This window comes from Rissa tridactyla, chromosome 6 (genome assembly GCF_028500815.1).
Source record: "Rissa tridactyla isolate bRisTri1 chromosome 6, bRisTri1.patW.cur.20221130, whole genome shotgun sequence".
NCBI classification, from domain to species: Eukaryota; Metazoa; Chordata; class Aves; order Charadriiformes; family Laridae; genus Rissa; species Rissa tridactyla.
In genome coordinates this window covers 49,367,283-49,384,400 of record NC_071471.1, presented here as the reverse complement: position 1 = coordinate 49,384,400, position 17,118 = coordinate 49,367,283, and the positions used below count along the sequence as shown (strand labels likewise).

The 17,118-nt window shown below is 37.6% G+C and overlaps 1 protein-coding gene across 2 annotated transcripts in view; it reads left to right on the top strand.

Annotated features, from left to right (window-relative positions):
* ADK (adenosine kinase) overlaps nt 1-17,118 on the top strand; it is a 298,411-nt gene that overhangs the window by 127,593 nt on the left and 153,700 nt on the right. For both annotated transcript variants that reach the window (XM_054207000.1, XM_054207001.1), the window contains exon 5: nt 11,426-11,598. In XM_054207000.1, the coding sequence (XP_054062975.1) occupies nt 11,426-11,598 (173 nt within the window). The remainder of the gene's footprint in view (nt 1-11,425; nt 11,599-17,118) is intronic.

The window sequence follows — 17,118 nt, the reverse complement described above, 5'->3', positions numbered from 1 at the left end:
GTAATGAAAACATATTTTTAAAGTGAAGTTCTATTTATTATTTTTAAAAACAAATCACTATAGTTTAATTATAATTTAGTTATAATTTATTCTTGGTTTGCCATGTTCATGGAAAAAAAGGAAAGCCACAATACCCCATATTCTGTTTCATAAATTGTTGGTTTTCAAAATTTGACATCTTATTGTTCCACATGCCTTAATGCAGATGAGGCATTGTTTCGTTATTTTACTTTAAACTCTTCAAGTGGTACTCTTTAAGTGTCTCTGCAGTGGATGTTGATCCTTGACATAGATATTTTTTTTTTTATCTTAACTGTTATAGTTTAATAGTGGTCAGTACATGCATTGTAGAAGATGATACTGGGTAGTTTTATAAAACATTGAAATAATGAAGCTGCACACATATACTTGCAGATAGTCCTTTGGGTAAAATAAAAAATTAATTACTAAATGAAAAGATAGTATATATAGGGTCATACTAGGTATGGATTTGATTTCATTTGCATCTCCATAAATCACGCACAACTCTATTGAAATGAATAAATTTACATCAGTGTAAAACTAGATTAATTGAGATCACAATTGGGTCTGTGCTTCCCAGCTTCTCGGAGAAAACTGGAAAAAGGAAGTCATTAACTTCAAAATACACCTTGGTCAAAGAATATTAACCAGATCAGGCCTGAACAGTAAAGCATCTTCTCCTTAGTGTTTCACATATATATTTTGTCTTTCTGCTAATTTTGATTTTAGAGTTTGAAAAAAATATTTCCTCTTGTACAAAAGATAAGTTAAAGTTCATTGGGTCTAACCGTGTGATTTTTTGAAGCCAACAATAAGAGAGTTGACTCTTTTTTGAATCAAACCCAGCATTCTAGTAAATTAAGGTTTCCCTTGCCTTCCACTCCTGCCAAATTATGTCTGGGAGTTAGTGCTGAGACTGAGCTGATCATGGGAGTCAAGTGTTGAGTGTCCTAACTGTGATTGAATTCAGGAAAAAACAAATTTAAGAGCAATTTGCAGTTCTTCGGAAGTACGCAGGAGTTGGTGACTAAATTATCTGTTCTGTGAAAATTATTTGAACTTACTAGTACGTTTGAGCTGTGTGCCAAGAAATTCAGGTAGTGCCAAGCACTGTTTTCAACTGCACATAATTATATGTGACTTCTGTCATACATTTTGTTAAAATTAAAAAAAAAAAAAAGTTAAAATTTGTTACAATCAAATATAAGAATTACCATGAAGGAAGGAATACACCAGTTTAAAAGTGATCAAACGGTATAATAAATAATTGTATTTTGCTATTTTGGTTAGGAATCAGAATGGAGTATCTTTACAGTTTATGGCAAGAGGGATCATTCCTTAAGAATGTTCTGTGAAACTTGGAGGGGGGACATGTCCATGGGGAACTACGGATGGTGTATATGGGATAACACTTAGGAGAGGCCAATCCCAAAATATTAATTCCTAATGGTGTTGACTCAAAGCCAAATATCACCTTTCCAAAGTTTTGTCTTGGTCACTCAGAGGGCTTTCTAGTCTAGTGAAAGAAAGCCTTTAAGTTAGAGGAAAGACACCAGAGTTTTTATTTATTTTTTAACTTCTATTCTCCTAATCTCTTCTGGAGGAACTTCTTTATTAACTCTGGAAGAAATAAACTTCTTACCAGCTTAGGTGGAATGTTCCACCACAATAATATAAGCCTTGCTGTACATATACAATAAAGTTTAGACTAAATTTGCACCTGTTGCAATTGGTTGGCGTTGTTGTGGGTTTCTTTGAAAAAAGACTGTGATTTAATAGTGCTAATCCCATCACTTCTGAACTTGTTTGGAGCTCCTGCAACACTTCCTGCTTCCCACTCCTATCAAAAACGAGTTAGAATCTGGCTAACGACTTAATGTCTACAACAATGCTGTTAGTGCTAAGTGACAGCTAATTAGTTGCTTTCCTGACTTGATTGTTGGCCTTTGTGGCACGTTGTGACAGGCTCTTATTTAGGCTCATGTTTACAACCTGCAAACATATTCTGTTACCTGTAAGCCATATCTTGAGATTTATATGAAACCCATCAGTTTCTAGTGGACAATTCTGATTTATTTATTTTTTTAAATCTAGGTTACAGATCCCATTCCGTCAGAACAATGAGGTACTACTGAATAAATGCCATAGTGCAGAAAGTGAACGTGCTTTCCAGAAAAGCCCAGGCATCTTCAGTGACATCTCTGAGGGATGTCTCTGTTCAAGCATTTTGTAGATTTTCCCACATGGAGATTAGCTACCTCCTCCCTTCACTGCCCACCCCTCCTGGATGCCTTTGGTGCAGCATCTGGGCACGATGCGTAATTATATTGAGGTGTTTTAGAGTCCATGTCTTCTACAACTGCTAGGGAAACGTTTAAGGTTCAGATACTACTTGGAGTCAGCCAGTGTGGAAATGAGATGTGGAAATCAGCCGTTAACTGAATAAAATAGTAACTGAAAATTCTTGGAACTGTACATGTAGGCATGTTTGCACCTAGCCCTTCTCTCTCTTTTGACCGAAAAGATTGGGATTTAGAAATGGAAGGGTAAAATACATTTCACATTATCCACTACTTGTTGCTGTGGCAACATAGATGCATAATTTTAAAAGCAAGCATTTCTCAGCATTTGGGATAGATAACATTTTGTGTCTTTTTGCTATTTCAGATTGAGAAATAGGATTATGATTCATCAAATTCATATAATTATCACACGATCTCTTGAAATATAGTGTATGTTTTCTGCTATGTTTGTAAAATGGAGAATAACTTATAAATTAGGAAAAAGGGCGATCTCTACTTGCTCTGGAATGCCTCATAAATGAAGGGTTTGCTCTTACAACAAAAATTATAATCCCTGTTACTAGAGCTTTGGTAAATAGTTTAATGCGTTGGGAATTCTTGAGAACAGATAGATGAAGACCTGCCACTTTAAAAACTCCCTTGCCTTAACTGCTTTCTAACTCCAGTAGTCAAAAGCTGTTAAGCTTTAAGTGCTCTGTCATATTTGTGGGCTTTTATAGCAGAGAGTAGAGCAGGCAGCAGTGATGATGGAAAACAATGGTAGGTAGACTTAAAGTACTATAAAGGATAGAGACAATTGTATGTAATGCCTGGAATTGAAACCCTTTTGAATGAAATGATCGGCCATATGTGCCACCCTTATGGACCCTGTAAGAAGAAGAGAAGAAATGTACCCTATTGCTAACTGTGCATGAAATTGCAGTGTTAGAAGATATTGACCAGATGTTTCAATCTCAACAAATAGCTTGTTATGTGACTGAGTGAAAATCTCTCTGCTGCTTTGATCACATACACCTTAAAGGAAGAAGTAATTTAATAGAGGCTGTCAAAGTTCATCATTGTCAATAAACTTTGACTTGACCTTTGGCATCTGTTTTTGATACTATTGCTGATAGAAGCTGATAGGCAGCTGTTTACGGTTTGTGCTTTATGAATTCTGTGCTGCCAGACAATGAAAGAAGTCTCTTCACTTGTGGATTTTTTTGCTGTCATCCTGAGTGTGGGTGTATTCATTGAGACTGCACATCAGCTAGCAGGGGAGTGAGAGTGACATATGCATGCATTTTGAAAAGGAAGATTTGTTTTAAGGTTATAGATATGCAAACTCATATGCGAAATATCCTAAAATGTCACTTTGCAACAATATCAACTTCATTTATAGGTTAGTACTTAAATATATATACAGTGTTTTACACTGGAGAATTTGAAGGCATTTTTAAAATGCTTATCAGTCTTCCCTGTATTTCTATGAAGTGAGTAGAATAGCCTTCTCTACTACAGGTAGAGTAGGCTGAGGGATGGTTAACCCTAGTGTATAGTTGCCCAATGAGTCTGTCTTACTGTACCCAAGTGTGATGTGCCATTTTTGTCTTGTTAATATGCCTCCATTAACAGTTCAACACCACAGCTTCTAGCCACAGAGTAACAAGACTTTTTTGTGTTGTACTTTCTTTGCTGCTTTGCCACGTTTCACACAGTCTTCAACAAGGAAGTCGGTACCTTTGAGTTCTCTTACTGGTAAAGATACTCTCAAACCTTACCTTGTACACACCTTTGTAATATTAGCAAATTTCTTAAACAGCTGTATCCACTGAAACAGCTGCAGAAGAGTCCCAGGTAAACCTGGAATTCTTACTGTTGTGATGAAGATCTGAAGTGATCTTCTTACTTACGTCATCACTTACTGAAGTGATGAAGAACTGGCATGACTGGCCCTCTTTTGCACGTGTATCATCTTTTCCCTGGTTTTGAGAAGGGACCGTGTTCATGTTGTGGAAGGGGAACGGGAGTGACAGATCAGATCAAATAACGAGGAGGTAGTTGATGTCTCAGGTTCTGTGCTTCAAACTGGGAAGGGACGGAAGGCCAGCTGCGGTCTCAATTATGTGCCTTGTCTCGTCTTGCAGGAGACATTCTGCCTTTGGCCTCAGATAACATATATTGAACTTCAGAAGCGAGGCTACAGCTCTTCAGGTGTTTGAGGCAGAACTGTAGCATTATAAGTACAGGATAAGAGGGTGATGGAGTAAGGAGTATTGGAATTAGGTGCCTAGACTGGCCAGTATTTAAGGGGTGCAATAAAAGAGAGAGCTAGCTTCTGGCCACACTGAAACTTTGGAATGAGGCTACTACATGTTTAGTTACAGAAAATACACTTGTATTTCCTTGTACAGCAAGAAGCTTACAAACTGGACTGAAAATAAAACAGTGGACAAGCAGATGAAGAGCGAGAAGGAAAGAATAGGAAATGGAATACAAAAGAATTGCAGCATTGTATATAGTTATATTGATTATAGATTTTTTTAAGAGGCAGTTTGTTAGCTTTGTGTTTTTAAATGTAAAAGTGAATGAATTACTGCTCCTGGATGATTAAAATTTTGATAGACATTTAAATTTGATAGCAAAACGCAACTTGCGGTGCCGCACTAAAACTAATAGATATTCCTGTGCAGCGATTTGGATAGTACATGTTGAACCAAATCCTGATAAGATTTAGATGTTGGTCTCAGTGCAAGGCTTTAGCTAGTCTTTTCCTTTAAAAAATATTATCACTTTTATATCATTTGACTGGAAGTTGCTTGAGGGTGTTGTCATGCATTTTAACAATATCACTTCCTCATGCAAGATTTGGCAGCTTCAGCTAATGGTGGAAGAAATGCTGTGGAGGACATGGGGCTCCTTTTTGCAAGCCTGCTTTTATAAAGATAAGCTTATTTTTTACTTCTCTTTTTTTCTTTTTTCTTATATAGCCACTATGTGATAATAGCTGTTGGAATCTTTAAATATTGATTGTCGAAAAAAAGAAATAAAAGATTGTAAGGTTGTTGGAACAAACCTGTAGTATCTTATCTGTTTTCCAGGGTCTTGATGCTGTATTCTCATCACAGTGATTCAGGAGTAGGGATACTGGGTCTGCTTGGGATGGAGTTAATAGGAGTAGGGATACTGGGTCTGCTTGGGATGGAGTTAATTTTCTTCATAGCAGCCCATGTGGTGCTATGTTTTAGGTTTGTGACCAAAACAGTGTTGTTTAACACAGCAATGTTTTAGCTATTGCTGAACAGTCCTTGCATAGCATCGAGGCCTTCTCTGGTTTTTCACTCTGCTGCCCCAGCAAGTAGGCTGTGAGGTGGGAAAGAGGTTGGGAAGGGACACAGCCAGGACAGCTGACCCCAGCGGACCAAAGAGATAGTCCAGGCCGTGTGGAGTATGGTCAGCAATGAGACTGTTGGGGGCAGGGAGGGAGGGGGAATTTTTCCAAGGTAGCCGTGGCTCGGAGACTGGCTGGGCATCAGTCTGCTGGTGCGAGGTGGTGAACGATTGCCTTTGTGTCATGTTATCTTGGCCTATGCGTTTTTTATTCACTGTTGCACTTCTAATTCTCTCCCCCTTCCCCCCAGGAGGGAGCGACTGGGTGGGGGCTTAGCTGCTGGCTGGGGTTAACCCACCACGACAGGGATTGTAAATGATATAGTATGTACAATGGTAACAGCATATTGCAGTCCAGTTGTGCTTGAGGTGTATCACATTATTCATAAGAAATAAGTGAGATCACTTGGAACAGCGACACTAATGTCTTTTTTAAGGATTGTTTCACATATTGTCAGGTTTTTGTGTTTTTAAGTTATATATAATGGTTTGGGTTTTGATCCCACTTTTTCTCATTTTATCTGGCTGTCTAAGGTGAGGTGTGATTTATTCTCTTTGAGCTGCTAAAATATTCCTAAAAATATTTGTAAGAGCTTTTTAATGGACTGTGTATATAATTGGTGACGGGACATGTCCTAGGGGTACAACAGACTGGTGAAACCTTCTGAAAAGTATATGGACTCATTCTAAAATTCAGAATATAAAAACAAGAGATTCTCCAAATAGCACTGCATAAAAAGAAGCCTTTTCTGTTCTGATTTACTAAAAAGAGTGCTTCATGAGTAGTTGATAACATTGTTTAGTTTAGATTTTAGCAAGCATGGTAAGTCTGAGCTAATTTTGGGTCTTTGGAGTCCTCTCCTCTGTGAGCTGCAATTTAAAATAAGATCAGATTTGACAGATCATGCAGAGAAGAGTCCAGCTTCAAATAACACACTTCAGATGCACTTCAGATGTCTGTATTCAGTGTTAATGAGTTTTGAAGATCCTTCGCTGTGAAGGGGCATAATGCTTCCTGTTGTGTTGTCAATTCCTAAGCATTTAGGATTCAAGTCTACAGCTGAAAACTCCTATGTGCAGAAGGTATGTCAGTCTAAGCAAAGCTTCCTATGCTTTGGCATTGTTAGTTTAAGATGACTGACAGACGTGGAAATGAACTACTGGCTGCAGCTTTATAAAAGAATTCAGGAGCTAAGGAGTTCAGATGGAGAACAATGTGGGACTGATAGAGAGTGTCTTCATCAGCCTCCTTGTTCTGATTATTGATGTTGTCCAGTTAACAGTGGCACTTACAGCAAAGCATAGCATTGGAGTAAAATGAAATCACTTCTGAAGGATCTTTGTTTTAGGCAGAAGGCTGTAAATCTGTCTTAAGCTTCATCAGTACGATGTTTCTTTTTAAGTCTTGCAGGATTGTGTACCAAGACCCAGCAGTAGCCAGCTCTCCTTTTGGCAGGGGCATTATCTTTGCAACTGGAGATAGTGAGGTAAATTAGAATCATAGAATCCTAGAATGTGTTGGGTTGGAAGGGACCTTTAAAGGTCTTCTAGTCCAGCCCCCTTGCAGTAAGCAGGGACATCTTCAACTAGATCAGGTTGCCCAGAGCCTCATCAAGCCTGGCCTTGAATGTCTCCAGGAATGGGGCCTCCACCACCTCTCTGGGCAACCTGTGCCAGTGTCTCACCACCCTCATTGTAAGGAACTTCATCCTAATGTCTAATCTAAACCTACCCTGCTCTAGTTTAAAACCATTGCCCCTCGTCCTATTGCTACATGCCGTTGCAAACAGCCTTTCCCCAGCTTTCTTATAGGCCCCCTTCAGGTACTGGAAGGCTGCTATAAGGTCTCCCCGGAGCCTTCCCGAAATTGTTTTCTAATCAAACAGAAGTGGGAGATAGCTGTACCACATCTTCGAGTCTGAGGATGTGAAAGAGTGGGACATAGTTAACTCCAAGCAGTCTCACAAAGTCACGATTGAGTCTTCAGAAATTTTACTTGTTATGAAGTTTTCTTGGCATCTCAACATCTTGCAAGAAAGGCAATGCTGTTCTCTGTAGTGGCCACCTACTCCCTGGAACACAAAGGTTCTTATGCTTCTCTGATAACTAAAGCATACCGAAGAGTTCACCCTATTAGCTCTGATCATGAAAAACCACTTGAACAGATACTCCTACTACTTTGAGCCCAAGTTAGCCTCATGAAAATAAGGAGAGAAGCGTTCTGTCACTCTCTAGTGTATCCTTGAGCAATCAGGGTGCTGGCCTCTTTTGGAAGTGCTGGCTTCAGGATTTGATTGTAAGGAATCATGTGCCTGTAGGGATAGGGTAATCTGATATTAGATGCTGCTTATTTTGAAATCAGCCTAATTTTAATACAGAGTTATGCTAAAGGCAAGAAATAAATTTTTAAAAAAAGTTAATATTTGCTTTTAGTTTGCCAGAGTGTATACAATAAAAATGCAAGCAAAATGCAATCTGTTTAACTCAAGAGAACATCTGAAAGGTGTTCTATTTCCCGTGCTCTGTCCCATCCTCTGTCATGGATGCTTATTCTAACTGAAAAGGTCAGGGCCTGTCCTTGTGTATACCTGATGTCCAAGTTGTGTTGACAGAAGAAAAATTTAGGATGGAGAAACACATTAGATTTCATAAACCACACTAGATTTTGAGTTTCCTCTGTGGTGCTCCAGTCCTGAGGCTGTCTTGTTCTTTCATGATAAGTTCCTACTTTTGACACTTCTGTCTTTGGGACATTGACAGCCTCAGATTCCCTTGGGTGATGGTGAGGATTCATGGTGTGGCCAGGTGCCAACCTCTCCTGACCAGACTGTCAATACAGTTAGTTAATAGCTGCCTCGCTGCCTAGCCAAACCCTAGATAATTAACTCATTATGCTAGTGCCTGCTGAGCTGGGTCATTTTCCGTTTCTGTCTAAAGTCTTTTTCATTCAATTAAATCTTGTATTCCACATAAATCTATAAAATTAATTTGCAGTTTATATAACCATATACCTGGTATTAATGTATGCAGTTTGTTACTGACCTTCATTTGCTATTGGATACAACGCTGCATGGCTGTTTCTTGATGATAAGTATCTTGTGATGACTGACCCCCATTCCCATTTAGAGTATTTTAGTCAAAATGTTGCTAATAACGATGGTGTGTGAGGTAGCCCATAGAAGCCTGTTATTTCCATATCAAGTTATTCAAAATTAAACTCCAACCCAGGGTGAAATTTTTAAAAAAGTTCTCCAGAGTCTACCTTGAAGATGTTATTTTGTCTTTTTTGTTTTTTCACACCTATGCAAAAAATGCCTGCCATGGCTCATTCCACTAGGTGCAACTTCAATGGTATACCACAGAGATATTTCTATAGTTCGGTTTCATCAAATTTGTAATGCGGTGTCTGTTTTTTGCCTTTACTAATATGTAGCCTTTTAGCTGAGCAAAGGAGGAACAGTTTGGAGGAGCACTGCAGCTAGCAACACCTGACCACCATTATTGTAGGAATCTGTGGAGATAATTCCAAGAAGCTGGGAGTATTTGTAACTGGAGATCTGGGATAAGAGGATCTTTCCAGAAACACTGCTGAACTGCTTTTCCATCTTCCTCAGTGTCGCTCAACATAGGTCTGATGTTCAAAGGAAAATAATATCTATATGGTAGAAATATTCCCCCATCATATAATACTCATGTTTCAGATAATCACCAGTATGAGCAGAACCACTGCTTCTGGAAGAAGTGGTCTGCACAATATACAAAGGTTCATCTCAAGAAATCCTAGGTTGTAACTTATGATTCTCACGAATAATTTTACTTACATTTAAAGTAAGGATTGTGATAGTTATATATGGCATATATCACATCTGAATTCAAACTGAACTGCTGCCAATAGCCAAAACTGTGATACTTGAACAGAAATTCTTTTTTTCAGAGATGTATGGTAAATATTACTTACTACTGCTCTAAATGTTGTCAGACTTTATGTATAAAGGATGGAAAAGTTATGTCATTCGATGAAGTGTTGTAAGCCTAAGGTGCAGTTTGAAGTCTTATGTTTTTTGAAGAACTGTTGATAAACGCTGTTCATAGTTATCTCTATTAATTCTTGCTATTTGTCAGAGTAAGGCATGGTTTTCAGCTTGGGACATGAGGCTTCAGGTACTTCAGTTCTTATCGGTGTGGAAATTGGTTCCGTATTTGCTTACAGTAGGTCACAACATCGTTAGCCTTGTTAAATAATCTGTTCTATTTAACCATACCTCCAAATATAAAAGATTACTGTTCCTAAGACATCCTAAATGAATACCGTGCAAATGTATGTAAAATACAAGGATATCATAGATAATTCTCTTGTTAAGGGTTTTCTTAATTTATATTAATTTAGAGTGATACGGAATAGATTAGCAGAGCATATGTAGTGTGCATTTCATGAATGAGAGATTGAATGCTGCCACCATCTGACAATACAATCTTTTTTTGTCCTTAAACTTTACATAACTTTAATTGCTGCAGGAAAGAGGCCTTGCAGATTTTGTCCACCTTTGCCTTATTAATGAAGACTTTTACATGACTAAAGATATTTTTTTTTGGTTTTTTTTTTCCTCCTCTGAAGCTGGAAGTAATAAAGATGTGACTAAGCATGTATTTGCAACTCAGTTACTTGACCTTTCTACAACCCGCAGCTACCACTAATGCTGCTTTCTAATGGAGACATTATCGTTTGTTTAAATCTTGATTAGGAAACAATTATAAGTAGGGTTTTAGTATAGCAGTAAATTGATGTAGCCTTTAATTCATACCATAGATTGAGTGAATAAGCTTTCTGACTGTAATTAGAGTGAATTATAATGACTTCAGTTGGTTGACTCACCACCAGCAGAGTAGGGCCTATGATTGTTTCTTCGCATTTATTTTTTCACTCTAGATTTTACATTGCTGCTAAATGCTATTTTTTAACTTAGTACAAAATGGAGTTACAGTTGAATGATACATATTTTGTATGAATAAAAGAGGAGCTTTATGAAATAACCTGGCACCTTAGCAACACTGTGCAGCTACGCTCTTTCTTTACAATTCAAGTGACAGAACTGCTCTTAATAAAGTTGGAGATAGATATTTTCATGCGTGGTTTAACAATGTAAATGGGGAGCATTTGCTTTTTTGCATATAATTAAATGGTAGACACAAATGGTTATTTTCAGTACCATTTAGTTTTTTATATATCGTGAATGTTGCACAACGTTTCTTCTTAGGTTTCTCAAATGTATTGTTTTCCTTATGTGCTATCTCTCTGGTTTTTATGTTGGTTTTTTTTGGTTTTGATGCTTTTTTCTTTTCTTTTATTTTCTACACATTTTCTTTAAAGATACCAAAGGTTGGGTGATTAAACGTAAGTGTAGGGGCATCTCCTTTGAGCAAGGAAACCTCTCTTGAAATACCTTGTAAAAACATAGTAATCCACTTTATTTGATAGTGAACTACGTGTATTTAAGTTCTATATTAGGTATTAAACACTCGTTGGGATCATTAAGGGTAATTTTTTTATTCTTTGACCTTCCATCCCTTGATGTACTGGATGTTTTTTAGTGCAGGCATAGATGTGTTCTCTGTGTCACAATGCTCTGTAGGCACAGAATTAAATATGGCAAGAGAAAAAAATGGCAAAAAATATATATATGCCAGGTGTGCTAACTTTGTTTTTTGTTTTTATTTTTCCTGTCTATCTGCAGTGGATGATTCAGAGCCCTTACAAAGCTGCAACTTTCTTTGGGTGCATCGGCAAAGACAAGTTTGGAGAGATCTTAAAGAAAAAGGCTGAGGAAGCTCATGTGGATGCCCATTACTATGAGCAGAGTGAAGAACCAACAGGAACTTGTGCTGCCTGCATCACTAGTGATAACAGGTCAGGGGCCTTTCATGTTCCCTTAAGATATAAATGCAGTTGGCATAGTGTGTGGAGCCTATTTGTTTGGAATATTTGGCCTTGAAAAATTGTGATTTGAATCAAAAAGGACGTATTAACACCGGTTTGACTGCCTGGCTCATGGTTTGAGGCTGGGCGGTATTAATATGCTTCTAGAGAAAGGCAGTTGTACTATGGCAGAAAAGTGTAAGATAATAATATACTATTTCTTTCTGAACTTTATAGCTTCCAGTTGCTCTGGAGAGAGAAAATATGTGGGAGATAAAGTTCGTTAACAAGTATGTTTATGCAGCCTGTATGAAAGCTGATTGGCATGTCAGATATGTACTTGATTAGCAAGTGAGGAACATACTTCAGGTGGTAGTGTGTTTAAAGAGGATAGGTGTCAGCATATAGCACAATTGAAAGGGTTAATTTGATTTTATACAAGAGGGAGAAAAAAAGCAATTTTGTTTTTGCTGTTGTTGAGAAGTTCATGTAACAACTGTAGTTCTGTATGTGTACATCTTACCAATTTCATTTGAATTTTGTCTTTCATGTTTTCATTTGCTACTTTTTTTTTAAGATGGTCTTTGCTATATAAAAAAAGCACTTCTCCAGAACTCTATTCAACCTTTCTTATATTTGTAGACTATGAACAATCGCCTTTGTGGTGTTTTGTATGGCTTCAGAGCATTCCATAAGTAAGAACCTGTTTATAGAGTGATTTATTTCGGGTATTGTAATAAAATTAATAAAAACAAGAATTTCAGAAAGAGATAATGAAGACAATAGGCATTTATCTTTGCTTTCTTCTTTCTCCCTCCACCCACAAAACTTGAACTTATGTACTACTGCTTTGCTGATTACCTCCTGGTGATTTTTTTAAAGCTAGTCATGTCTGCCTTAATCTTGAGATGTTACCAGCACACACCAACCCTCTGTAATTTCTGCTAATATCTAAATTTTCTGATACTAGATATTGAATCAATAATGAAAATGTTAATGAAAATGTTATTGATTACCCTGAAGAATATTTTCTTTTTGGGTCTGAATAAGAGCAAAATATCTGTCATTATCCTTTTCAGTTTCCCTCTGTGGCTTTCAGTGCCACTGATCCTAAGGAACTGCTCTTTCCCTTTGAAAGTAGTATCAGGAGTTAGTAGATTTTATGCAGGTAAGAGAGCAGTCCCATAATTAAAATCCACACCAAACCTCCTGAGAAGTTGGTGAATGTTTTGGGTAGAATTAGAAAAAGCAGTAGGCAGCCACATGAACGGAACTGAGAGTCAGAGGAGGGAGAGTTTTCCCAATAACATGTAGAACCCTGAAACAATTTTAGTGAGAGTGGACATCTGGTTCAAACCCCTGTAGAAAGCAGGGCCAACTTCGAAGTTACAACAGGTTTTTCAGGGCAACGTCCAGATGGGTTTTCAGCATCTCCAGGGATGGAGGTTACACAACCTATCTGGGCAACCTGTTCCAGTGTTTGACCACTCTTCATGGGAGAAATTCTTCTATGATACCCAGTTGGAATTTTCCTTTTTCCAGCTTGTGTCTGTTCCTTCTTGTGTCCAAGAATAGTCTGTCTCCATCTTGTCTGTAAACTTTCATTAAATATTTGAAAACAGCAGGAAAACCTCTTCTTAAGGCTCAGCCAAGCCCTTCTTCATTTGTTAAGTGTTCCAGCCCCCTAATGATCTTGATGACCCACTGCTGGACTCACTGCATTATGTCAGTATCTTCCTTGTAATGGAAAGCTCAAAGCTTGACATGGAGCTCCAGATGAGGTCTGGAGACCAGAACAGAATGTGAGTACGTAACTTCCTTTTTTCCTGCTGGCTCCATGCTTGCTCATATAGACCAGAATGTGATTAACCTTCTCTGTGTGGGTGTACTGCTGACTCATGTTCCAAGCCTGGTCCACCAGCACCTCCAGGTCCTTTTCTGCAAAGCTGCGTTGTATCCTGTCAACATGCCGCCTGTATTGTTGCATGGCAGTTATTCTATCCTAGTTGCGTGACTTTGCATTTGCCTTCAAGTTTTCTGCCAGCCCAATTCTCCAGGCTCTTGAAGATCCACTGAATGACAGACAGCCCTGTCCCCCAGCTTATCAACCTGTCCCTCCCAATTTAATGTCATACATAATGTCTTACTCTCAGGAATGAATGTACGTACTCAGTGGAGGAAGGAAGTTCATTCATCTTCATCTGGAATTTTGACATTAATTATGTCTACAGACTTCCCCCTTCATCTCCAGTATTCATATTCAGTTTTTCAAAGGGAAGATAAGCAATAAAGATGTTTCTGCTCTGTGATTCTCTCTCTCTCTCTCTCCAGTCATATAGTGTCTGTGTAGGCATCCTGTAGCAATCACTGTTTCCTACATGACATGATGGGAAACTGAAGTCAAGATCGTTAATAGACACGCATCTAATATATGCAAAAATACATGCATCATTTGCCATGCATCTCAATGGAATTTAAAAGTTTAGGTAAATTTATTCATAAAAATGTCTGCAAGTACTTCTTTAACTTGTCAAGCAGTATTTTTACTTTGCTTACATAAAACATTTTTCTCCCTTGATATCATGTGTTTGCTCAAATACTAGAGACAGTGGCTTCATCTCAATGGCTGTTTCAGAGCATGCTGGAGAGCGTGCAGCAAGTTCGAGACTTATTTCCCTGCTCGGGAGACAGAAAAAAATGGCCAACGCTTGCTGCTAAAGGCTGTATTGTGCAACCCCACCTCTCCTAGTGCGAGCAAGTTTATTCTCAATCTTTAATTACCCTTTGATTGTTTCTTGGTTTTCAGCATTTTCTGTATTTGTAAGAATCACTTCAACCTGGCCCAGGTTGATAACTCTATTTGTTGACTAATCTCTTGTCCCAATTGAGGTACGTGCTAACTTCCTTCTTCAGGTAATTCAGCTCTCTTGTCTCTTTTGCAGGAGCTGGCTAATAGCCCTCCTGGTTTTCCCAGTAAGTGACGGTGTATATTTATGTTAAAGGTGCCCTGACGTGGATGTTTCTTGTTTCTGCTAAGTCTGCTAGCTTTTTGCAGGAAAGCGTTTGGAGCTGATTTGTGATTTCCACTCTGAATTCTCTAGCTTAGCAATACTAATACACTTTGTTTTCTCAGAGCTTTTCAAGAAAATCCTAACGCGTGTTTGAACTCTAAAGTAGAACCTACACTCCGTCATAATCTGTGACTTTGATTTGTGCATTCTGCTCAGAAATCCCCACATGCGCAGAGTCTCCATTAAACCGTTTGATTTGAAGCACTCTGGCTGTGTCCAATTACCGTATTTCATTGAAAAAACATCTACCTTCTCTGTGTCCCACATGTTGAACTCAAGGCTGTTTGACTTACAGTTTTAATTTGGAAAAGCTTGGTGCTTTGTCTTCAGTGTAACCATCTTTTATTACACACCATGTGCAGAGCATCTCTACAGTTGGATGCGGCCTCAGAGAGCTAGGTTTACAGTTTCAGGAGCATGTGGTAAGTGAAAGGAAACATAGAGAGTCTTTGCTTAGTTTTCTGGAACATAATTACTTTTCACTTAGCATCATACATACACAGACAAGATTTTTCCAGCTAGGTCTTTGATGGATATTCAGGGTTTGCCAAAACTGAAAGATTTAATTTGCTTTTTAAGTTTGGTTTACAGAAAATGACCGTAGTTATGCACGTGTCTTTCTTGGATTTACTTGGTTCTCTGGTGGATTTCTTGTAATTGAAATGATAATATTCATGAAGAATGAAATTTCTTGCCGCGTTACTTGTATTGCTACACAGGCTTGGTCTATTTGTTTATAAATTATTATTTTTAAAAATTTTCTAAATTCACGTTAGTCCTCATTGCCTTTAGGCTTTAGAATTAAAAGATTAAGCACCAAGAATATTCCTGGGATGAAATGACACAGAACTGTGCTATGTATTTTGACACATTCAGAAAAAGTTAGTCTAACTTTTTGTTTCAATTTTTATATACATGATCTGTTCAACTTCATGGGGACTGTCAGTGATGAGTGGTTCACTGATGATGAAGCTTACAGGGAGACTTGGTTGCTGTCTTCATGAGAGATTCTTTTGGGCTTTTGTTTGGGTTTTTTTATTGAATGGGACAAAGAGAAATGGCAACAGTGGAAAGATGCTGTTTTGAGGTAGAATAAATTTTCAAGAATTCCCAGTTTACTTACCTCCTAGCACCTGTACGTGGTACTCAATCTGGAGGCAGAAGCATAGCTTAGTAGAAGCAGATTAGCAATTCACTCCAGCCTATTGTCTCTGGACTGTAGTAGCATTTATATGGAAAAGAATGATACATACATCAATTGTATGCACATTGGAGAAGGCAAAAGTTTTCAATAGCCTTATGTTTTGTGTGTAATTACATGTTACTTATCTGGCTAATGTACTTAAATATCTCAAAACAATGATGTGTTAATGATGAAGATGCATCCTATGGCTATTAAATCCTGAAAATTAAATGTAAAACTCTGTCTGCCAGCATGGAACTGTCTGTTTCCCCAACTCCCCTTCCCTAAATATTGTATGTTATTGAACATTCTCATAATAAAATTGCACAGAAGGATTTGGTGATGGTAGCCAGAGTGGAGATTTAGTGCATAACCGTCTTTTTATGACCTGTTTTTAGGAGTACATCTGTAAGTTTTGTGTGTTTCATAAGGCTGAATTGAATGGCTGAAGAGGAGGATTTGAAATAGAATGTGTCTTACATGTAACAAAGTAAATATGATACAAGTATTTTTGTTCTTGCCAATGGAAGTTGTGTCCCATGGCTTGTGTTGTAACTTGTTAGGAAAGAATGAAGTACAAATGAGTTCTTGGTAGTTTTCCAGTAATACACAGCTAAGCCAAAGTAGTTTTGTTTGTTTTTTGGTTTTTTTTTAAGAGTTCATCTAAAAGTAGCAATGTGACCCATTTTCATTTGCTAAAGGAAAATATGAACCCAAGGGGGAAAAAAAAACCCAAACAAACATCCTTTTAAATAATTTAACTATTCATTGGAAAATTATAAAGGCAAGACACTCATATCCATCAACTTTTTCGTTCTAGTGAGGAAAAACAGTTTTCAGAAGATAAACTGGAATGACTACTTTCCTTTAGGTGTTAGGTACTAGAAGAGTTTTAACAAAAATCTGTAGATGCGATACCATACAGAGGGAGTTCGTCACAAAATGCAACAAAGGTTGAGTCTAACCAAATGAAGGCACGTGAACAATATAATAGTGATAGGTTACATAAACTATGTAGCTGGATTTAAAATACATCATTTAATAAATGGTTTAAATTTAAATTGTATTTAATATATGATTTAAAAATACTATTTAAATATTATGAAATAGTCAAATAATGTATATGTGTTTTATGGTGCTCTTTGTTACTTGCTGTTATGTTCCTTAGGATCTTTCATTATCTTTGAGAAATTTTGTTCCTAGTCAGAAATTTGCAGCCGTGTTAAAGAGGATCTAATGCCCTGTTTTTAATCACTT